This window comes from Cimex lectularius, unplaced genomic scaffold (genome assembly GCF_000648675.2).
Source record: "Cimex lectularius strain Harlan isolate CLEC.00 unplaced genomic scaffold, Clec_2.1 scaffold66, whole genome shotgun sequence".
NCBI lineage: Eukaryota > Metazoa > Arthropoda > Insecta > Hemiptera > Cimicidae > Cimex > Cimex lectularius.
Genome location: NW_019392701.1, coordinates 1339124 through 1363265, shown reverse-complemented (window position 1 = coordinate 1363265; position 24142 = coordinate 1339124). Strand labels below are relative to the sequence as shown.

Below are 24142 nucleotides of genomic sequence, written 5' to 3'. Positions count from 1 at the left end.
ATTCCAACTATATTAATTCCCAAAAATCAGTTTCCACAGATTAAGGGCAAAATATGTCACGGTTCTGTTGTCATAGAGCATCAGAGAGCTTTTGTGAATTTAAACTGACATCAAGACAGTACGATTACTTGCTAGACTGAACTCGGAACGGGTGTACAAGGGCTGATCTTCAAAATGTGAAGGTATGCATATTTGAGTCAACATTGGTGAAATAAAGCTATTTTAAATTTGATTTTACATAAAAGTTCATAAACATGACTTTTCCGAAGCTGATCAGTTTGAGTCTTTTGGGTGTAAAAGGTTTTTTTTTAATTCTAGAGACAGTCCTTCCACCTAGAAGAAACACTCGTATCAAAAAAACATCGAAATTTTGTCTACTTTTTAAATGTTATTGTACTTTATACAAACCCGACTTTATTTTATCCAGACCGATCTTCTTGTTACATTGGTTGCTAGGGTCAATGACAAAGGTTCAGACATCGTTAAACCGTATTTTTCAGGTTTCGTTTTTGCCTCCTAATTTTACTGTTTAACGTCTTTTGATAAATATACGAGGCAGCGCAAAATTATGATCTAGTTGTGACATTTTAGGCTTTTGAAGATGTCGAGTAGTTTAGGCGACCTCAGAAATCCAGGTGGACAACAATGTCTTCCTAACGGGTAAATCGATTTATCAAATATATTTTCAATAGCAATGGCGAACTTAAACTATTTTAATTTTTTTTAATAAAAACTCATAAATATAACTTTTGATAAGCTGATCGGTTCGAGTTTTTTAAAGGTAAAAAGTCTTGTTTTATTCTAACTATAGTCCTACCACCTAGATATGATTATATCAAAAAATGCCCAAATAATATCTATTATTTTAAATTTTACTGTGATTGTTCAGATCGAATCCTTGTAATATCATAACCGAAAGGCGGTTTTTTATATAAAGATATTTATAGATACCTAATATAAATATATTTTATACATAGATATTTTATTTTAGCCAGACCACTTATCTCCTGTTACCTATTGTTACATTGGTTGATAAGGTCAATAACAACGGTTCAAACATCGTTAAGCCGAATTGTTCTGGTTTTGTCTTGTTCGTCCTATTTTACAATTTAGCGTGCGGTAGATTGACGTGACATTGCAAAATTATATCTAGTTTTTAAATATATATATTTTTTAAACTTTAAAATAACTAAAATTATTTCGTGGATAAAAGTACGATTTTTTAAATGTAAGTCGAGTGAATTCGACGAAATATAGCATATTTACTCCCATTGTTAGTCTCGTTCTTTAATTATGGTATCGACTGAATTTGTGCGCTGAAACCGGTAAAGTAAACAGTAGAAACTCAGATTCGCGTTTGTATTTGGAAGGATGAAGCATCACTACGAAAATGTATTTTTGAGAGTAATTCGTATGTAAAGTATTCAGCTATTTGCTTAATTTTTGGTGAAGACTGATGATAGTTAATTGCAGAGCTGTCCCAAGATTTAAAGTCGTATTCTTTTAGAGTAATTTCAATTATACGAATCAATGGATTTTGATTTATTTATTGATTTTTATTTATCATTGGAAATGTGCAGTTAGTTAAATGTAAATGCCATCATTTATCGACTTCATGAGCGTCCTTAATTTATTTTTTATTGTATATAGTATTTATAAGTGTACAATTTAAAAACCACAAAGCTGAAATTTGCTGATGATGAAAATGGATACTAGGACTACTTTGTTTTACAAGCACTGCAGCCTTTGGCTTTTTTTTTCTTTTTTCTTAAAGATGACTTGGGTAGCTGTTTCTTCCTCGTCATTGCATAACCTACAAATCGGGTCATCACTGATTATGCCCATGTTCTGTAGATGTTTTCTCAGATGCCAGTGACCAGTCGGTAATCCTACCAATCCTATGTGCTTTGCCCTCTCTTACTGTAGCAGTGAGTTTGCCAGTCTTGGTGAAGGTTGTTTTAATATAAGCTTGCTATATCTAGCACCTCAAGAGTTTTTCCACATCTCATTTTGCCTTTTTTGGATCCATTCCGTGAAGTAGGATTCTATATTTGTTGAGGTTATCCCAAGAATAGTTTCAGGAATATATGTATACATAACTTTGCAGATCCGCTTCTGGCCAGTTTGTCTGCCTTCTCGTTACCCGACATTCATTTGTGTCCTGGTACTCCAGATATCATCAGGTCGTTGTGTTTCCACAGGTTTTGGAGGTTTTGGATCAGTCACTGACTAATTTTGATGTGATTCTTTTCTCAGCTGGTGCTTTAATAGCTGCTTTTTTGTCAATGTAATCTCTTTTAAGATTTTCCAAGGAACAGGAGTTGGTGATTTGTATTTCAGCTTGAAAGACAGAGATCTTTAATGAGTTTGATTGCTCATATTTTGGGCTTGTACATAAAACGCCTGATCCGGTTTCTTTATTTGTTTTGGGGCTATCTGTAAACTATATCAATGTCCTCCTGCTTTCTTCTTCTCCTTTGTAGTCTGTTGAAACTTTATATCCTGGTGTAAAGAGTGTTTCCGGGATCGTGCAGTCAGCCCCAAGCTGTGATGTGGCTAAGCCTGCTACTTGCAAGAACTTTCACTATCAGCTTACACATTAAAGTGTGAAGCCATAGACTTTTTATTGTAAAATAAGTTAGCGGTTTATTTTGATCGTTTTCAGCAGTCTGAAGCGTGTGTTGGTGGGTAATCGTTTGTAGATAGTTGACTAGATTTGCTGGTGTGCGACCGATACTATGATAGTATATCAGAGCGGTGGTTAATCTTCGAAAGATGGACGTGACATTTTTATTTTGTATATTTGTTGTCATTTTCTAGATCTTGAATCACTACTCAAGGGTTGTGACCTGGATTTGCAGGTTTCTGGCTGAGATGACGGGATCTTTATGAGAGCAAAGGATGGCGGTATCATCCGCATAGGTGGTAAGGGCATTACACGACGATTAAGAATTTTAGGATGATGTAAACGGTAAAAGGGAGGATGAGGAATAGGATCTAGGAAGTGGGGATTTTATGTTTCCCAAGCACTGCAGCCTTCTGGCTTATTGAATTTCGCCTAGTTCCTTAGATCAGTGTAATCGACTCGATCCTTCTATTAAGAAGAATTAGGTCATCGACTCTCATTGCTACAATTCCTTCCCAGGGTTTTCTTTCTATCCCAGGTTTACGTCTGTATTGATAAAAATGAAGGATTATCTGAAAAACTTAATTTTGATTGTACAGGTGTGGAGTACAAAAAACAGCCCTCTCCAGGTGGTCCACAACCGGTTATGGACCACCTGGAGTTACAATTGGCTGGCATGAGTTAGTAGACCATTCTATACCACCATCTGGTTGAAGGGATTCCAGGATGTAAAACCCCTGTCACCGATTTCACAGAAGTGAAGGGCAGATAAAGCAACTACATCTACGGGCTTAGTATTTTCTAAAGGTATCCTGCCAGTTGGCGGAGCACTAAATATGTTATTTATATTCTCTGTACGGTTATTCGTGCATTTATGAAAAAATGATTTATGACAAGCCATTTCGTAAAGGCCGCCAAAGCGCCATCCACAACATAAAGAAGGCAGAGAGTTCCGAAGATTGAGTAGGCAGAAGAAGAGGACGGCTGAGGCCTAAAGCCGGGAACACACTTACCCGATGCAACGCTACCCTATGCTTCTATGCGAAATCAAGCGCACCCACGTAGAGTCACACAGCGTATATCACAAATCAGTATCACAATCGCAACACTTGTTTTGTTCTTAATGCATTATTTTGAGCAAAACCATCTAATAAATTGTTACTTAAATTTTATGAGCACAACCACGTAATAAATTTTTAGTTAAATTGAATTGTTTTAAATAAAGTTATTCCGATTGATAATTTTTTTTCCTACCCAACATAATTAAATAATTTTTATAAAAACTCATGAATTTTTGATCTCGTTTAGTTTGATTTATATTAAAATAAGAATGTTCTAATTAATATAACGACAAAATTACGTATACATAGTTCGAAATAAACTCCAAAAAATATGAGTGTCCTATTCTGACGCTACTCAACGAAAATGGTGTAATTGTATGAGCAAAACCATGAAATAAATTGTTAGTTAAATTTTATGAGCAAAACCGTGTAATAAATTGTTTGTTAAATTCATTATATCAAAAAATAGTATTCCGGTGTTTTGATCAACTTTCTACCAAACTAGTAAAATCAATTTTTTTTTTAAATAAAAACTAATGAATTTTTGATCTCAGTTAATTTGGTTTATATTAAAATAAGTATTTGTAATTAATATAACGTAATACATGTAGTTTGAATAAAAATATGAATGTCCGGTTCTTTTGTCTTCTACTAAACTCGATGCTACCCGACGAAAATCTGGACAATGGGGATCGCAGAGTGTAGAGTAGGGTAACTTTGCATAGCATCAGGTAGATGTGCACGGGGGTAATGCAACCTTATGGAAAATCGGAGTCTGGATTTCCGTCGGGTAGCATCGGGTACAGTTAAGCCAAAAGAACCGGACACTGATATTTCTATTCAAACTACATGTATTAATGTCGTTATATTAATTACAACATACTTATTTTAATATAAACCAAATTAACTGTGAATAAAAATTAATTAGTTTTTATTTAAAAAATTAATTTTAATGGTTTGGTAGAAAATTAATCAAAACACCGGAATACGATTTTTTGATATAATGAATTTAACTAACAATTTATTGTACTCGCTTCGGCNCCTCTTTGTTTCTTTCTAAGTAACTGTCGATCACATTTTATTGATTCTATTATTTGATTTCATGTTAAACAGCTATTAACATTTCTATTATTTACAAGCATATTAATCCCCCAACGTTATTGATTAGAGGGGGGCAACCCGCTACCACTATAAATGCCTCTGTCCGCAATTAACCCCATCTCATTTTGGTTGATCGGCAAGGACATCGTGGGACTGCTACTTTTGTCTGGGACCCCATAGGGATTACTAGAGGCATAAGATCACACGACACCGTGAGCTACTGAGTCAAAGCCCTATGAGAACCAAAAGGAAGACCATCTTAAGCTTCCAGATCAACTCCGAGTAATATACCCGATCGAAAGCTTCGCGTGTAGGAATGGTTAGGGATTCTCCGGAAGAGCACTCTTTTCTCTCAAGAGAGGTAGCGATGGCACTGCTGAAAAAAGGAATGAAAATGTCTGAACCCAAACTGACTTCAATTCAGTGAACCGAATGTACGACTAATCAGAAATTTCTTATTATGCATAAAACGTTATTCTGATATTAATTCACTAATTTCGTGATCCGTTTGATCAATTAGTACATGACAATTAATTAAGGTTTTTAGTGAGATGAAAAAAAGTTAATGGCTCGAGAGGAAAAATGGCAAAAGGAGGGAAAACTCATAAGGTGGGGTTGAGATGGGGAGTTGATGTCCGAGTGGATCGAGGTCACGATAGCTCAAGTGGTAGAGCTGCGGCGTATCTAGCCGAACGTCGTGGGTTCGAATCCCTCTCGAGCCATTAACTTTTTTTCATCTCAACTAAAAACCTTAATTGATTGTTATTCTGATATATGAAAAAGCCCACTCTAAGATTAAAGTAAGATTTAGATAAATCACCTCCATCAGAACGGAGTCATCAGTGAAGATCTTGATCAAGCACTTACAGAAAACTTTGTTCGTTTATGCAGATTACAGCAATTACTGAAACTATTAGAATGTTTTACAGTTTAAGCTTTGATTTATGCAAACACGAAATAATAAGGTGTCTTTTGAGTGATCTTACATTATTTATATTTATAAATTTATATTTAAAGTATTTATATTATTCCCTTCTTTGTGTGAAAATCATTCGTCGTAACATTCTTATGAACAATACTTGTAATCATCGATAAAAAAAAAAACAAGCAGAGTTAATCTCATATTAATTTAAATATGGGTATTTATGATTCGTGGTTGTATATTTAAAAAATTTTACCATGAATATGATATTGAGTGCCCATTCAACTGTTAGCCTGTAGATGCAGAAATGTGAGATGTTCAGAAGGGCCCTTCAATTCCCTCTCAACAGCACAAAGAAGCAAATAAACCCTGAACCGTCCTTTCGTCGTGTGTCAGTCGATTGAAGGCAGTGATGATCGAGAGTGGATGATTGTGTACAAGTGCATATCAACGTTGATGATATNCATCTGTACTACGGGGCAACAGAAATGTTCCAAGGTTCAGCCCCTTTTACACTGGGAATGGACTTGTAGTGGTTCGTGTTGACGCCCCTGGCGGGAACATAGTGAAGAGGATATCTTCTATCTGTGACCTTCACACGAAACTTGCGTATGACCATCGTTATACACCCGGCCTCACGGGATACGGCGGATCGGACGGCAGAGTATAAGCGTTGAGGACGCTATGATTATGCTGAAAAGTCCCTCGAATGCGTGAGTAGTGGCGGATGGGGGAATGGGTAGCGAATCGGTTCCTCCTGTTCTAGTATTCTTTGCACGTAGGTGTAGGCTGAGCTCGATTGGAGGCTTTTACTGTAGGCGGTCTCCTCTAGGGGGTGGTTAGCAAATCCACTTTAAACAACACCGCGGCTGGAGCAGATCCGGTAGTTTCTACGCTTCAGAAGCCCCGATCCTCTGGGAAATAGAGTGGCCTTCTCTATCTAGGGAGTATGCGGGAGACCAGGCGGTTGTATTTCGGCCTAGGTAGCCCTTTCCGCGCGGCATACGTCGATGCTTAATGCGGACCCGACCACTCGGAATGGGGAAGCGGGGAGCGAATGTGTGGATGGTTTGAGTGCTTTTACTTCACGAATATTCGTGCCCTTTGAAATGGACCAGAAAACCGACAAAAAGCCGAGCACGGCAAGCACCGCATCATATTGTTGTTCGGCGAATAGCCGAGTATCCATCCACACTTGTCGGGATTCGGCGAAAATTTGCGCGGCAGTCGGCGAATACTGCATGTATGGAGCCTCCTTTAGCCGCAACTCACTCTGAAGCAGCGGTCGCTTCGGTACGATTTAAGGATAAGATAATAAAGAGTGGAAGGGTTTACGTTTACAAAGCATGCAGGTACCAGCCCTAATCAAAAGACTGTGCGATATCTAGGAACGCACCCAAGCAATACTCTTTGTTTTCTAGAGCAGAAGAGATAGTGTCGATATCTTGAAACCTTGTTGGATCGAAGAATGATGTGGACGAAAGCCGAATTGGTGAGAGGGAATTATTTTATAATTATACAGGATGTATGTATTAATCGCGTTAGAAGGCGTCTTTCGAGGCTGATGGATCTGAAGGAGAATATGTGGTTGGGACGTTTGTGAGCTTTGGGAATGGGAAGAACGATGGAATATTTCCATAAGAGTGTATAGTGAGTGGCCTTTTGTGGGAGGCCGTTTGAACGTTGCTGGCCGAATTGTAAACAGTGATGATTTCATTAAGTTTATTTTCGGAAACTAATTCATGATAAAGCATTTCCAATTGGTCCTGCGATGATTCGAATATATTTTAAATGGGAAGGAAATCCTTCCTTTGTGTATGAAAGGAAATTAATAGATTAGCCGGGTTAGAAAGTCGGAGAGATGATTGTATTGGGGTGTATAGGTAGGTCAATAGTATAAATGATATAAAGGAGGTCAAGCTAAAGAAGAATATTATGTGAGGAATTTTTGTATCAAAAATGGTAAAAGACTTGAAAGGTCAGGAAGAACGAAAACCTTCTTTCATTATCAACCTTAATTATTATTTATTATTAATTAACTTTAACGTTAACATTAACAAGCAACTGGTGTCAGATCGCCTGCATGCCAAGATGTTTTTCCAACGGTGGAATGTTTTTCGTTTGGAGCAACTGCTGGAGGTCGTAGTTCTGTAAATCGTTCCTTACGTCCCACACGGTTCAATAGAGTTAAGATTTGGTGAGTCTGTGGGCGGAGGCCGTCAAGTGGAACAATTCTTGTCATGATTATAAATTAAGACAACAAATGTGAAGTTAATGCGAGATTGCTACAGTTATTTCCCAGACGTTTTCTTCAAGTTTCGTCCGTTTATATATTCAAATATATGCATTTTACCAACTTACCTAGGTATTATAATAGCGCTATTAAAACAACAAAGTTTAACCCGAGCTGCTTTCCGAAAAGGGCAAACTGCGTCAAGGGGGCCATTGAGATATCAGCGTTTAGTAATTATACAGACCAATTTGTCCCCTCTTTTAATCGTTTCCTCCATCAAGAGAGAGATGCGGATAGGAATAGGAATAGGGATAAAAGAAGCGGCCACAGGTCCTTCTCCAGCTCCACCTAACTAGACTATTGTGGTCCTCTATTTTTTAAACCAATGGTCAACTTCAGGTTTTTAATCAGCCTTCACAGCCTTGCCACAGGTTCCTGAGTGTAGAATCTTGTTTGCGGCTTTTCCTCTCCCAGTTGCAAGGTTCCTCCTATAGACCTTCACAGAAACACAAAACGTGTTCCGCGGGCTCCTTTTCTTCCTATCAATATCAGCACAGTATTTCGTCTGTCTGTACACCTATCCGGTGCATGTGCCATCTTAGGCTGCAGTGCCATGCCTGGAGTCCAACCAGAATGCTGATTCTGTTGCGGTTGCCCTCCAGTAATTCATTTGTAAGTCTTGCGGATGGCCCTAGTATGAATCTCTTCGCTTGCCTCATACTGGGGTTATGTTCCACCAGGTTTTGGACACATTAAGGATCCATTTTTGGATGTGTCCTTTTTTGTGTCAAGATGATAGACCACGGTAGGGTTCTCAGCCTAGAGAATTCGTATTGACTCCTTTTTTGGCCGGCATTTCCACGCTTGTATGTCCCGAATGCTCAGGGGCCCATGCCAGGGTCAGGTCATTGATGTCACTGACTTCTGCCAGGGCTTCCATACAATTCCATACACTTTTTGCCTTTACTTCCAATGAAGCTAAGAGCCTTTAGAGCTGCCTGTCAGAGAAAATGGCTATCTTCCGGGAATGTATTCCTAGTCTTTTTATTTCTCTGGTGCACTGTTCAATTGCTATGTTTCCAGACAGAAAAACTGTAGCGTATTTACTTAAGTTTAAAGTCAGTTCGGTCTTCGGATTCATCCGGTGGCTTTCAGTACCCGAAGTCATTGGGGAGATTAAAAAAGTAATCCTGGTCTGCACATTACAAAACGACGTTTATTAACTGTTTAAAATCTACAAAGGAGGAATCTAAACCGAAACCAGACATACCCCATCCAAAGCTCGCTTACTACATAAAAATCTAACAAAGGTTTAAATTATCATACTTCCTCTTGTGTTATGCGGGGGTGGATAAACCTATTGTTCGATAGCTACTTATCATCTTGGTCTGCCTAACCTCGCTTCTTTGCGTTGGTTCAGAAGCGTTTCGGCATTTCGCCATCTTCAGTGTTTGAGTGATATATGTCCTGGTACTATAAAAAAATCACACAAATACTGAAGATGGCGAAATGCCGAAACGCGTCTGAATCAACAAAAATCAGCGAGGATAGGCAGACCGAAATGATAGGTAACTATCAAATAATAACAAAGGTCTAGCCCACTCGTATCCGTTTTTGCAACGAACTCTCAATTCAAAATCCAACTTCAACTATAAATTCTAAACTGTAACTAACTTCTCTTTTGTAAACTTCCCCAGAGGGGAGCTCTACGTGGGGCTTCGTTCTCCGTGGCAGCTACTACCCTCTGACTTCACCATTTCCGTTTCTTTAGCTTTCCTTTGGAGGGGATTCTCGAGCGTCCACGGTGTCGCTTCAACTTTTACATATCTTCATTCTAATCGTTCAATACAGTTAACACAATAATTTTTGCACACTTAATTGTTAGTTAGTTAGAAATCTAATTATCTATACAAAAAATAGTTTTCTCACGACGTTTTTAAATAATCAAACAATATAAAACCGTATGGATTTACCGAAAGTTTGAATATATAACAAAATTACGATTATAATAACAAGTCATACAATGAAATTTCATTTTTCTGATTAACAATCTTTTAAAACAAGTTATTTTTCCTGAAAAAATTTTCGTCTTAAAAAATAGTGTTCTCACGACACAGTCATTCTGAGAGTGGATCCGTCCTCGGAGCAATTAATAACATTAAAAATAAAAAAGCACCTCTTCTTAACAAAAAACAGTCTTCACTTGGTGCTACCAATAAAGTAGTCACTAGGAAGTCATTGGTGGCACGTGTACCGGTAGCCTGTCAGTCATTAGTTGAATGGAGTTGAGTAGTTGACTGGGCAGTTGGTCACGAGTCAGTTACAGTTTAAAGTTTACAGTTTCAGTGCCCAGTGATGAGTTAGAAGTTGGATTTTGAAAAAAAGTTTGTACAAGGCAAAATTTTGTGCCGTCTAATGTCATCAAATATTCCAAGGCTCTGATTAAGGCGTACAGTGAAAATGGAGGCTGAGTACGGCAAGCGGTAGTTTTGTTGACATGCAATGCAGAATCAAACAGTGGAGCACCTACTTTTCCTCCAATCACCGTCCCGTCAGTAAAAACGTGGTGATGTCCAGGGAAAACAGATTCACGTTTTCTACACTGGAAGGTGGAATTCAGAGTGGTCTTTAAAATAGAATGTGGAAGGTGTTTGTAGAGCTCTCTCTTACCCTAGCTGCAGAGTAGGGGGAGCTTGTAAGAATACATTGAATATATCCCAGAAACGAACGAAAAGAATGCTGAAACTATACAAGAAATTTTCATTTCCTGCTAGAAATTTTCTGTTTGAACTACCTCAATCAAAGTTTGAATCCTAGGCAGAATGTGACTTTCCGAATAGAAAAGATGTAACAGTTTATTTATGGCTAGTTTGTTGATTCCTATGTGATGAGAAGGTTCTGAAATTTCAAAGGACAGTGATACAATGGTGGTGCTTAGGAGAGCGCCGAGGATTTGCTTATAACATTAATGGCAGTACCTCTGTAGTTTGGTTAACTCAGAATTTGAGGCTTCCCCATAAATAATGAGCCGAACTCAATAACGGATCTAATAGTGGATTTGTAAAACAGTCTCTGGGGGCGCCAGTAAGATTGCAAAGAATGTTATACAGATTTTCGCATTTAGCTAAGATTTGCTTACTGTGAGCGATCCATGTGAACATGCGGTCAATATTTAGACTTAAAAATCTAACTTGGCTTTTGACGGAGATATTGTGAATGCCTATTTTACCTTCATTCGGTAGATCTATATTTCATTTCCGGCTAAAGGGGCATATAAACCGATTTTGTGTCACATTATCTCCCTAATGGCGGATTCGGAAGAAAAGCCAATCCTTACGAATGATCGATTCTCCGAGATATACGTCTCTCTCTCTCTCTCTCTCTCCGAATCATTCTCTAAGTAACTAAATAACTACAAGTCCTAGGTAGTACATTTTTAAAAAAAATTGGACAAATGACAGATGACCAATGACAATTATGTCTAGTTGAGAAAGAAACAACAGAGTATTCCATGATACTTCCCTTCAACAGCAAGGAAAAAGCTGTAACACCTATTAAAGCGGGGAAGACACCCGATGAAAACGCCATGCATCAAGCGCTCGCCACGTAGAGTCACACAGCGTGTATCACAAATCAGTAGCACAATCGCCACGTCCCTTTTGTTCTGCATTATTCTGAGCAAAATCATGTAATAAATGGTTTGTTAAACTTAATTGTTTTAAATAAAGTTATTCCTGTGTTTTGATAAATTTTCTGCCTAACCATCTTAACTAAAAAATTTTATAAAAACTTATGAACTTTTGATCTCGTTTAATTGGGTTTATATTAACATAAAAATGTTGTAATTAATATAACGACAAAATTACATATACGTAGTTTGAAATTAACTACAAAAAATATGACGCTACTCGTCGAAAATGGTGTAATTGTATGAGCAAAACGATGAAATAAATTGTAGTTAAATTTTATGAGCAAAACCGTGTGATAAATTGTTTGTTAAATTCATTATATAAAAAATGTTATTCCGGTGTTTTGATCAATTTTTTACCAAACCCTTAAAATTGATTTTTTTAAATAAATTCTAATGAATTTTTGATCTTGGTTAATTTGGTTTTTATCAACATAAGTATGTTGTAATTAATTTTTTTTCGGCCGGCTAGCTGCCTGGGCTATTGCCGGTACCTCACATTTCTTCCACCTCACGTTTTAAAAATTTATTTATTTTTATTTATTTATATATTTTATTTATTTTTTTAAGTTAGCTTTTTTGTAGGAAGTCTGGCGATCTTTCTGGTTGTGTTCTGGGACGTTATTTCTACATTTTCAGCCCTCCCACACGTGGTGAAAAGGCCCTGAAACTACAATATCTCATTCACTGCCACTCAATCCCTAGCCTAGCCTATATGCGGGTTTCAAAGTACTCGATATTCCTCTGAAGACCCGCTCTCGTTCACGCTAATAAATACATCGATACATTATGTACAATTAAAATTACAATTAGTCTAAAATATTAACCTAGGTTGGTGGGTTTATGGGGTACTTGATATTCCACCATAGACCCACCAATATATACACTACTATCGCACTAATAAATACATTCACTCAAACAGTAACCAATCATTCTGTATTTACAAATAAAAAAATGCGGGGCAACTGGCGCATTTAATATTACCACAGTGCCTCCGCCCATTCACTCTAAAAGATATTATGGCCTAAAACTAACCTAAATCGGTGGCACAACCCACCCACATACTCACTTTCGCGCCAAAATACATTCATTCTACCCAAAACACACAAAGAGATATCTATCCTACTTTGGTGGGTCTGTGGTGTACTCGATATTGTAATTAATATAACGACAATAATACATGTAGTTTGAATAAAAATATGAGTGTCCGGTTCTTTTGCCTTCGACTGAACCCGATGCTATCCGACGAAAATCTGGACAATGGGGATCGCAGAGTGTAGAGTAGGGTAACTTTGCATAGCATCAGGTAGATGTGCACGGGGGAATACAACCATAAGGAAAATTGAACTTTGGACTTACGTCGGGTAGCATCGGGTAGCGGCGCAAGGCGTTACATCGTGTAAGTGTGTTTCCGGCTTAATAAGCCATTCTTGAGCAATGTATACCGATACTCTTGAGAACAATTTCATACTTTTCTTAAAAGACATAACGCTTCAAAGATAACCATAAGCAGAGATCGGCCGAAATTTCAAAAAAACTCCATTCTGCATACTTGACAGTGTGATCAAAAAATTAAAAAGGCGCTGGGGACTACCTAGGATGAGCAATACATTTTAATGCCCCGTATCCTGTTTCGTAGATTTCCAACGCGAGATGGCTTTTTTAAAGCTGATTTTGTCAGAAGCAATTGATTCAGGAGGAAAGTGTCAACAATAGTCAATAACCGTTTGCTGTTACCCCTCAATGGTCGTTTGCACTCTGAAATCACAAAACTACAGATGTAGAAAGGCTTCTTTGTTATTTAACAACGAATTGATATAAGGTCGAGAGAGAAAAAACTGTAAACGAGATAAGTAATCAACTGATTTCAAAAGTGTTCTTCGATTAGACAGCAGCAAAATTAAACATTATTCAAAATTATTTTTGATTCTAAATTCATCGTTTTTTTTGTTTTAAAAGTAATTTAATGTAAATAATACACCATTTTACTCGCCGATTCTATTGATCATTTTTTATCGAGAGATAAAAATTAGTATTACACAATTGTATAAATTTAAACTTTTTTGCGTCTTTATTGATTTTTATTTCAAATATCATATTTGATTTTAGAAAGATTACATTAGAAATAATTCCGAGCGACCTTGGGGAACAAGTCAGAGCAGATGTTGATCCCTGGAGTCAGTTCGTCTCTACCTCTCAGTTGGCGCTAGACCACCACAATGAAGCTAAGGTAACATAGGCTAAGAGTTTCGACAATTTCATAATCATAAGTATTCTATTGTTTAAGTTGAAACGTTTGTCAAAATCGTCCAGTGTCGCATCAATTAAAAAAAAATACATAACAAAAGTAAAGATGAAAAAAAATTTGTTATGAACACATATTCTATACAAAATGACAAAAAAAAATTAACATCCTGCTAATTGCTTAAAAAATACATTAAACAACTAACAATAATAGTGCTTAATATTTAACATTAAAACAAATAAAAACAATAACCGGTATAAAATTTAAAAGGGACGAAACTTCGCACATTGACCTCTTTTAATATCAGCGATTCTTGAACAAGCACCCTTTCTTCTTCGTGTCCTTTTTAACTGCATAATCTCAAACAAATGAGAACGTGCAGTTGAAATTTCATAAATGAAAGAAAAGCCGAATAATTTTCAATTAAGGCTAATTTACTCTACTATGTATTGATATTAGTAATATAATAAATGTAATTGTTTTAAAAATGTAATTTATACATTGCATTCAAATTTTTGAAAAGGATGTTTTAATTCAAGTACATTTTCTGTTTTGCATTTTTTGTTCTTGGGTTTAATTTTTGCTAGTTAGCTTGTGATGATTTAGGAAGAAATTATGTTTGTTTTTTCCAGAGGTATTTTGGTCGTCTTCATCGTGTTCCAAGGCGCCTACGCATTGGACAACGGTTTAGCACTCACCCCACCCATGGGTTGGATGACCTGGCAAAGGTTCAGATGCAATACGGACTGTACAAAATATCCTGACGAATGTATAAGGTACGGTCAAAATCAAATGGAAAAAACACTTCAGTATTTATTTATCAAGCTCTGTAATTGACAGTACAGATTTTTTCTAGTGCCAAATTTCAAATTCCATTGTGATGCGAATTATGTTTACCGGTTCGAATGTTCCTTAAGGCAGTGAGGATATCAAAACCTTGAAAGTTACCCTTTGCATTCAAGTTCTATTTGCGTTTCCGTCCTTAGCAATGTTGGGTCTGAGTCGGTCTTCAAGGAAATTTGAAGCCATCAATTAAAAATTTAATTATGCCACTTTGTAGATGTCTTAAGATTGTTGTGCCCTGATGATGACCTTAAAATAGATCGAAAGCTTGCCACATAACAATTGAATTCGTAAAAGTAGTTCGAGTATAACGAAAAGCAGTGCCATCAGAAGACAGTCGGCAACAGACGTCTACTTCGCGTTATCTTTAGTAATCGATGGTTAGGGATGTTATTTTAGTTATGATCGATGTTATTTTTATTTTTTAATTATATTTAAACAATTCTGAATAAAACTTCACCTACCCTGGCCGAATGGCGGAATTTGCATTTTGTTAAATATTTGTGAAAGGAATGGACAGGGAAATGATGATGAGAGGGTAGAAATATTGTCATTGCTGCAAAACGGAACTCTTTTCATAGTACCCGCCAGATCCTAAATGAAGTAGAAGATGTTTTGGCAAGGCCTTTATCAACACAAACGATTATGAATCGTTTGTGGGAAGTTGGTCTCACATCGTATGCCCCTTTGAGTCGACCTGCAGCAACAGCCCGTCACCATCAACTTAGGAGAATATGGTGCAGAGAGCGAGAAGAGACCACTAATTAATTGGAATGATGTTATATGTACTGAGGAGTCGCGTTTCTGTCTGGATAGTGACAGCAGGTGTCGAAGAGTCTACCGAGAACAGGGGATGCGTACAATGCCCTCAGTTCGTGCTCCCTTCAGTGCAGTTTGTAGGAGGCGGTGTAATGGGTTGAGCTGGGATTTACACTGGAGGACGAACTGGACTCCATATTGTTGAAGGCAACCTCACCGCAGTCCGCTATGTCCAAGAAATTATCGATGAATACATCTCTCAAACCAGGGTCTCATTGGCAGGGATTTTCGATTTCTGGATGACAATGCCATACAGGCAGAGTTGTTCATCAATGTTTAGAAAACCTGGGAATTTCCAATCTGCCCCTTCCCCCATTGTCTTCAGACCTTAATCCCATTGTGCACAGGCGGGATGTGTTGCAGGGTAGACGGCTTTTGATCTCCATCCGCCAGTTGACCTACAACAACTGAGTGGAGCGTTGCAATATGTATGGTGTGAAATTCCTCGTGAAATTTGTGACAAACTTACTAAATTATGCCTGCACAAGTGCACAGAGGTTTTAGCTAACAGAGGATATTATACACGGTATTAATTATATTATTGTGCCCAATAAACAAAATTATCGAATTAAAACCTTTTATTTTGTTATTTTTCAAAATCTCTTAATTAAACTTTCCTTCTACTTAATAATTTCTAATAAATTTTAATAAAATTTATAATAAAAATAAAATAAAAATGATAGGGAAAGTAAATACAACAAAATTGGCAATATTCCTATTCATTTTTGGGCAGTTTATTTCCCGGGTCTTTTTGGTGCTTTAGTGAGTGGGCTGATTGCTGATTTATATAAGCTCAAATCTGCAATTGCATGTACATATGTACACACATGTACAGAGTTGAGCCTATCACTTCTCGCAGTAAACCTGCAATTCCAGCATTTGTACTTTACAATGAATTACCGGCAGGCCTTGAGAAGGCTCTCGACTCTGGGTGTGGTACTCCGGAGTCTCGGTCATCTGACTAGCCACCGAGGTTGAGCGCTTGGTGCTAATAACAGCTAGTCACTTCAACACCCTACTCTTAAATACATTCTGTTTTATTTACATCCCATTCACTCAGTTAGGGTGGCTATCGGCCAAAACTATCATTACTGTAATAATAAATCAACCCTTAGGCCCTCCAAGAATCAGAACATGGGATCCATACACTCGTTGCCGGGATCAAACACAATTCTCATATCCGATGGCATGTCTACACGCTCTCTTTATGGAGCTGTGGTGGCCACCTACAGTTACCACGGTACCCGCTACGTGTCACTACCGGTTCTGGAATACTCTCGCCCTCCACTCTGCAGCGAATCAGGGCAGAGCCAGTGCGTATATAAGCAGGGACACTGCCTCACTGGCTTCAGAGTTTCAGACTCGTCTACCCGACGAGCTCGCACCAATCATTAATGAAGCACCTACGACGATGGCAGGGGTACTCTCAGCATTAGCCTCATACTTGCATTCTCAACATAGCCGACTTGGCTACTGGTAAACCGCTGCACTCGGCTACCTGCTGCACCATAGTTCCTCCAACCGATGTAGAGCCAACCGACCCACGGCTCCGGTGCTCAGGCAACTGATCTCGGCCTCATTCATCGTCTCAACGCCACGCTGCCAAACAACACCGGCCCTTGTCAGGGCCACCAAAACTCCCAGTCACTAAAGGTCCAAGGATTGCACCCTTCAATTAGGTGTGACATATCGAGAATCTGCGTGCCGGCCATATTCGCGGGTTATTGCCCAAAAGTCAACCTCGCATGGTTTACCCTTAATCGGGTGAAGATGAACCTTCTTCTACGAGCCAGGCCTTCTGAGGACCACCTATCGTCAGTGCTTATGATACACGAAAGCTTCTCTGCCGATGCGGTCCACCGACTTTCTGACTTTCTTTTAATCGTGTTTTTTAAAGCATTGTTTGCATCAAAGGGCTGGATCGCGGTGGTTAAATCCGGAGGTTAGGACGTCCCGGTCATAGCCGCCTCTTCCACCTTTTCGTTACCCCCCAGACCTATGTATGTGTCCGGGTTCCTAGATAACAACCACGGTTTAGCCTCTTCATTTTAATATTGTTTTTCATATCATTTTTAGCATCATCGGTCTCTCAGAGCGGTTACTGTAGTCCGTGACAGGTTCTCTGTCAACCATCTCATTGTACTCTTGTTGGAGAGGTACCACGAAATGGAGAGTCTCGTCTGAGTCTACCATTCCTGAGTCTACCACAAGGGAGCATTCTTGGACCTCTCCTTTGCATGATATATACTGCTGACATTCTTTCCTTTCCAGAAACAATTCTTTCCACTTTTGCTGATGATACAGCAATCCTTTCCTCACATAAAGATCCAGTCACTGCACCCAGAAACCTTCAAAACCGTTTGCAGTGCCTCGATGTTTGGTCCAAATTAAATTAAATGCAATGAAGAGCCAATATATTAACTTCTCAGTCTTATGCTGTTTACAGTGAAAAATTAATAAGGAGAACAGCGGATGCCATGGTAAGAGAAGGATATCTAGAAGCTGGATATGAATACATTGTTATTGATGACTGTTGGCTAGACATGAATAGAACAAGTACCGGCAATTTGCAAGCGAACTATACTAGGTTCCCTCATGGCATGGTATCCTTAATTAATTATGTAAGTACATTATTATTATTTATATTATTGTTTGTTTCCTATTAAACTATTCACCAAATAAAACTAGTGAAACAATTCAGAGACAAATTTAAAAAGTTTATTGTAATGACAACATTCAATTTTTCACAAACACCATTAATTGTAGTTGTATTTTATTCAAGTCCATACTTGATAAATAATTAAATTTTATTTTAACTTGGATGCAGCTGTTTCTTTATTCATTTATAAGTATTTATAGATCGTTATTTTCTTGTGCCAATTATTATGTGTGTCAACAAGTTATTCGTGTGCCAACTGATAATGTTAATATGATATATTGATCTTTTATGCATTTAAGTTTTTGTATAATATTTAGTAACATCTTTTATTCAAAGGTACACATGAAAGGGCTAAAATTCGGAATTTATGAAAATTATGGCAACAAAACATGTGCTGGTTATCCAGGGTTATATGGCTATGAAAAAGAAGATGCATATATGTTTGCTGAATGGCAAATTGATTACTTAAAAGTAGATGGCTGCTACTATTATGGAAAAGAGTATGCGGCAGGTATAAACAACTTTCTATGTCTAACATTTAATTAAATGAAAACCTAAAAATATAATTGTAAATATTGCATATATGATCTACATTATATGTCTCATCCATTTTTATTGGGTTTTGTCCAACATGGCAGACCGGGTTGGTAAAACAATACCACAATGATTAATAAAACATTTTTTTTTTGTAGATTATGAAAAGTTTAAAAGGATTTTAAACCAGACAGGACATCCCATTGTTTATTCCTGCAGCTATCCTGCATACACAGATATGGAAAGTATACCTGTAAGTTTAATTAATGCAAATTTTCATAATAAACAAGAGAAAATAAATGTTAGTGCTACAAAAACTACAGTTAATGATAGTTAATAAGATATGTTTTTTAATACTATGTCTGACACTCGTATGACAAATGACAAACAGTACAGCATGTTCAAATTAGGAAATTATGCTATATTTTCTACCCTTTCCAAGCCCACTTTTCCTTAGAAATATATTGTTTATTTTATCAGTTAATTATATTTTTTATCTAAGATCTTGGTTGAGTTGAAAAAGTTGTCATGTGTGGGATTCGAACCCATGATCTTCAGCTAAATACATCGCTGCTCTAACCACTTGTTGTGATTTCAATCCACTCGCCAAAAGTTGTGTATTCGAATCCCGCTTGTGGCACTAACTTTTTCATATCAACCAAGATCTTAGATAAAAGTATAATTAATTGTAATAAATAATACTGTCAATTAAGGCTGCTAAACACATATGGATTAATATTTGTTATTTAATATCATTAATTTCACTAATTTCGTGGTCCGCTTGACCAATTAATACATTACAATTAGTTAAGGTTTTTAGTTGAGATGAAAAATGGCAAAAAGGAGGGAAAACTCATAAGGTGGGGTTGAGATAGGAAGTTGATGTCCTAGTGGATTGAGGTCACGATAGCTCAAGTGGTAGAGCAGCGGCGTATCTAGCCGAAGATCGTGGATTCGAATCCCGCTTGTGCCATTAACGTTTTTTCATCTCAACTAAAAACCTTAATTAATTGAAATATCATTAATATTATATTGTATTAGATTTCGTGCTCTGCTTGAACAAATAAATTCTTTTCAATTAATTAAGGTTTGGTTGAAATAAAAAAGTCAGTGTCACAAGCGGGATTCGAACCCACGACCTTCGGCTAAATACGCCACTGCTCTACCACTTGAGCGAGCTATCGTGACTTCGATCCACTTGGACACTAACTTCCCATCTCAATCCCACCTTTTTGAATTTTCCCTCCTTTTTTTTTTGTAAACTTTATACAAGACATTATTGCAATATCCAGCGCATCTAATCCTACCCATCAAAAGTCTTCAAACAAATTATGAAAGCTTCTTACTACAACACTAAGTTCACATTCCACAACGATTTCAACATTCCTTTTGTCAACGAACTAATCCAATTCTGATTCCAACATTTACACACCAAACATTTAATCCTAACTATATGGCCAAAACCTTATCTACATCTATTGACCCAAGAATCCATGGAAAGATGATTGCCTCGAAGGGCGATTGTAAATTCTGCCAATTTAAATTTTGCTTATGCTTTAACCTGTTCATCGCTCTGTAAATTCGACCAATGGTTAGGAACTGTGCGAATTGTTATAATTAATTGTTTGAGCAAACTAAACAAATGTATATGTGTAATATAATATAAAGATGTATATATAAATACTAATAACATTTTTTTCCTTGCTCAAATCAATATTATTTAAGCCTATTAATCAAATAATTAGTTTCCTCACCCATTTGGCCCAATTAATTGAGACCTCCTCGCCCATTATCCCTCATATCCAATGCCAGTGTTGAAAAACAATATTCTGTGTTTATTCGAGAACTTTGAGCTTATTTAATGAAAGATTATGCATATGAAGTTAAAGTAAACAAAAGAAAAAATACAATTAATTTTACACAATTTTTTCAAAATGAAACCACTTGAGCTAGCCAAAAATTTAGTATTAATCTAGAATCACACCTGTGAATCGTACAGTCCCACTAATGTAGTACAATAGTTAATAAAAATTGTTTCTATATGAAGCTATGATTTGCTTGGAATAAAATCGGGGAGTCGAAATGAGAAATTTGTGGCATGGGCAATCNTCCTGTAAACGTAAACAGAATATTTTATATAGATTTTTTTTAATGAAAACTTAAAATCCTGCATTATTTTCCGGACAACCCAATATGATTTGCTTAGAATAAAATCGGGGAGTCGAAATGAGAAATTTGTGGCATGGGCAATCGAAGCCATGGTAGTTCAAGTGGTAGAGCAGTGGCGTATTGAGCCGAAAGCTGTGGGTTCGAAACTTGCCTGTGACACAAATTTTTCATTTCGTCATGAAAAATTTGTGTCACAGGCAAGTTTTGAACCCACAACTTTCGGCTCAATACGCCACTGCTCTACCACTTGAACTACCATGGCTTCGATTGCCCATGCCACAAATTTCTCATTTTGAAAAAATTGTGTATAATTAATTGAATATTTATGTAATTAAGTAAAAGCTGATAAAATAATAAAAATTTAATTAAAAAAATTCTTTATTTACCCTAATATTATTAAAAAATATACTCTATTTTATGTATGTATACGTTTGTATTTCAGACAGATTTTTCAATTTTGTCAGAAAATTGCAATCTCTGGAGAAATTATGATGACATCCAAGACTCGTGGAATAGCGTCACAGATATACTAGATTATTTTGCTCTTAAGCAGGATTACATTGCACAGTTTGCTGGACCAGGACATTGGAACGATCCCGACATGGTATACTTGATATCTTTATAAATATTTTAATAACTGAAATCAAAACATTTTATGTTAAAGAAAATGTATTATTCCTTTTCAGTTGCTTATTGGAAACTTTGGGTTAAGTTACGAACAGTCTAAGGTACAAATGGCGTTGTGGTCAATTTTAGCTGCCCCTCTGTTAATGTCAACTGACCTAGACAAAATAAGACCAGAATATGCTGATATTCTTAAAAACAAAAAGATAATTGCTGTTAACCAAGATCCATTAGGCATTCAAGGTTTAAGAGTGTTAAGAGTATGTGAAATATGTTTGACCTTAAGTTCATTTGAACTAGAGTTTTCTGATACATTCGTTTATTTATTATTACTTTTTTAAGCAAAACAAAATTGAAGTGTGGACAAGGAAAGTAACTCCTGCAAATGATACTGAATACTCTTACGCAATTGCAATATACAGTCGCCGCACGGATGGTTCCCCGTATGAATTTGTAACAACATTAGAAAAAATTGGATTAAAGTATGCCAAAGGATATACTCTTGAGGTACTATTTTTTTATTTTTTTTTGCTGTATAATTTTAATAAGTAAATTCTTTTCATTTTAGGACTTGTATGATGAAGTGCAATACACACCGGTATATTATCCAGAATCTACACTAACCATTCGAGTAAATCCTTCAGGTAAATTAATCAAAATGTCAGAAATTCAAAAATATTTGTTTGGTGACTGGGAGTTTTGGTGGCTCTGACTAGGCCGGTGTTTTTGAGTCCGAGGATGTGGTTACAGTGTGTCGGTCAATTGACAGCGGAAAAAAGGACTCATGCAGCAGGTAGGCGAGTGTTGTAGAGGGTGGCCAAGTCGGCTGTCGAGAAGGTGAGAGCGAGGCTGATGCTGCGAGTGCCTTTGCTGTTGACCTGGTAGTGTTCCAGATAAGCAATGATTTTATTGTTTTGAGAGAAGGTTGAGATTACAGACCAACAAATTTGAAATTTCGAGACGTGTAAGTCAAGGGTGTCCTCAGGGGTCAGACTGTGAACCCGGTTTCTGGAACAACCTTTACAGTTCCATGTTAGAGCTACAGCTGCCTAGTGATGGAAAACTTCAAGCATATGTGGACCATCTGCTGGTGATAGTCTCATCCCCTTGCGAGTTGGGCCTGGTGCCCACTGGAGCGATGCAATATGTGATAAATGATGCGATATGCTTCAGCTGCCTAAGCATCTAAACAAGTGCACACCAGGATCATTGCGATACAATGCCGATAATTATCAGCAGTGTGTCGGTTGGGGCGATACAGCTTGTCACTTGCTCCATGTGATTGATCGGCACAACTCGTCAGTGAATCATGTTGGCTCAACAGGGGAACGTCTCTGCTGCTATTTCTTTTCACAAAATAATTGGACAGAACCCATGTTTATGGAACTATTCTTTGAAAAGATATTCAGGAACTAAATAATTTAGTAATTTATAAGCATAGCATAGAAGAAAATAGAAGAAAAGCTGAAACTCAAAATATTGCATAAAGGGAGTATTTTCAGGAAGGGATAATATTCTGCTCGCAGTGAACCGTTGAAATTTTTCTAACTCTATATATTCTGTACACCCCAAATTTAATGGTGTACCTGTGTAACATGCCTAATTTGGCCAGTTTTAAGATAGTTCCTACTCACAGTACGTTGTTTTCAACCATCTGGATTTAAGGAGCTCTACAACCTGATAATGAGCTGTAGGCTCAAAATCCGGATCGTTGAAAACAACTTAATGTGAGAAGGAATTCAATTTTTAAAAAGATTGAACAGCACACTCACTCCATCATTCATCAAATCCTGCTTGGTGGTAAATTGCCACTTAATTATACAATTACCAAGGCTATAAGCAAGCGGACATGGCAAAAATGCGGCGTACTTGGCACAGTTGCATATCCAAGAAAGCGAACGGTCTAAATCTGTTCATCTGAGAAACAGCAGACGTGGAAACACATCATTCAGGATTGTACCATTTTCGAGGTGCAAAGGAGAAACATATAAGTCTAGTTACTCTTCAGGGAGAGGCATCACTCGATGTTTTAATTAACAAATATTTGAAAATCTTTTTGAACTTTATAAACAGCATGGACTTTACTACGTTACTTTGTTGTCTTGTTTCTGAGCACTGGGTTAGTGATTGAGCTATCACTTCATTGTGTAAAAATGATTATAGATTATTATTTCTATAGAATGAAAATAATTTTGTTAAATGATCTATAATTACTTTGGGGGAGTAGATAGAATAAACTCCCCAGCAGCAGGGATACTGTTCAGGAAAAACAATATGCAATGACATCTCATCTTCAGTCAGTGGGGCATTGCCCCTGCTTGTATATGGAATTGCACCACTACGCTGATTGGCTGCAGAGTGGAGAATGAGGTCATTTTTGAACTGGTGGTCACACCTTGTTGGTAACGTGGTAACCACAATTAGTATAACAATACATAATTAATGTTGAAATAGCTTTCTGGATCAAATCATGGTTTTTTAACCATTTTTCTTAATTATTAAGACCATTTTTTTCTTTGCTTTCCAGGTGTTGTCTTTATGAAGGCTTCTCTTGTACTGACACCATAACTTATTATCAAAGATTGAATTTTACAAAATAAAAAGCTTTATCAATGGTT

General features: G+C 37.1%; 1 protein-coding gene across 2 annotated transcripts; it reads left to right on the top strand.

The window, feature by feature from the left end:
- Positions 1-46: 46 nt before the first annotated feature.
- Positions 47-24142, top strand: LOC106668917 (alpha-N-acetylgalactosaminidase-like). 2 transcript variants are annotated; one of them, XM_014398107.2, is made up of 11 exons: positions 47-182; positions 13741-13861; positions 14509-14652; positions 17985-18159; positions 18534-18708; positions 18890-18984; positions 21343-21504; positions 21587-21784; positions 21867-22031; positions 22093-22168; positions 24052-24142. In XM_014398107.2, exons 2-11 carry the CDS (start codon positions 13851-13853, stop codon positions 24090-24092), a joined length of 1242 nt encoding a protein of 413 aa, XP_014253593.1. In that variant the 5' UTR covers positions 47-182; positions 13741-13850; the 3' UTR covers positions 24093-24142. The 2 variants fall into 2 exon arrangements, with proteins under 2 accessions (XP_014253593.1, XP_024081895.1); XM_024226127.1 differs by lacking the exon at positions 47-182 and adding an exon at positions 13580-13676.

Bases quoted from the DNA above. Each gene is read 5' to 3' on its own strand.
- LOC106668917 (XM_014398107.2), top strand. The intron at 18,160-18,533 runs GTAAGTACATTA...TTTTATTCAAAG, and splicing joins TGGTATCCTTAATTAATTAT to GTACACATGAAAGGGCTAAA. The intron at 22,032-22,092 runs GTACTATTTTTT...TTTTCATTTTAG, and splicing joins CCAAAGGATATACTCTTGAG to GACTTGTATGATGAAGTGCA.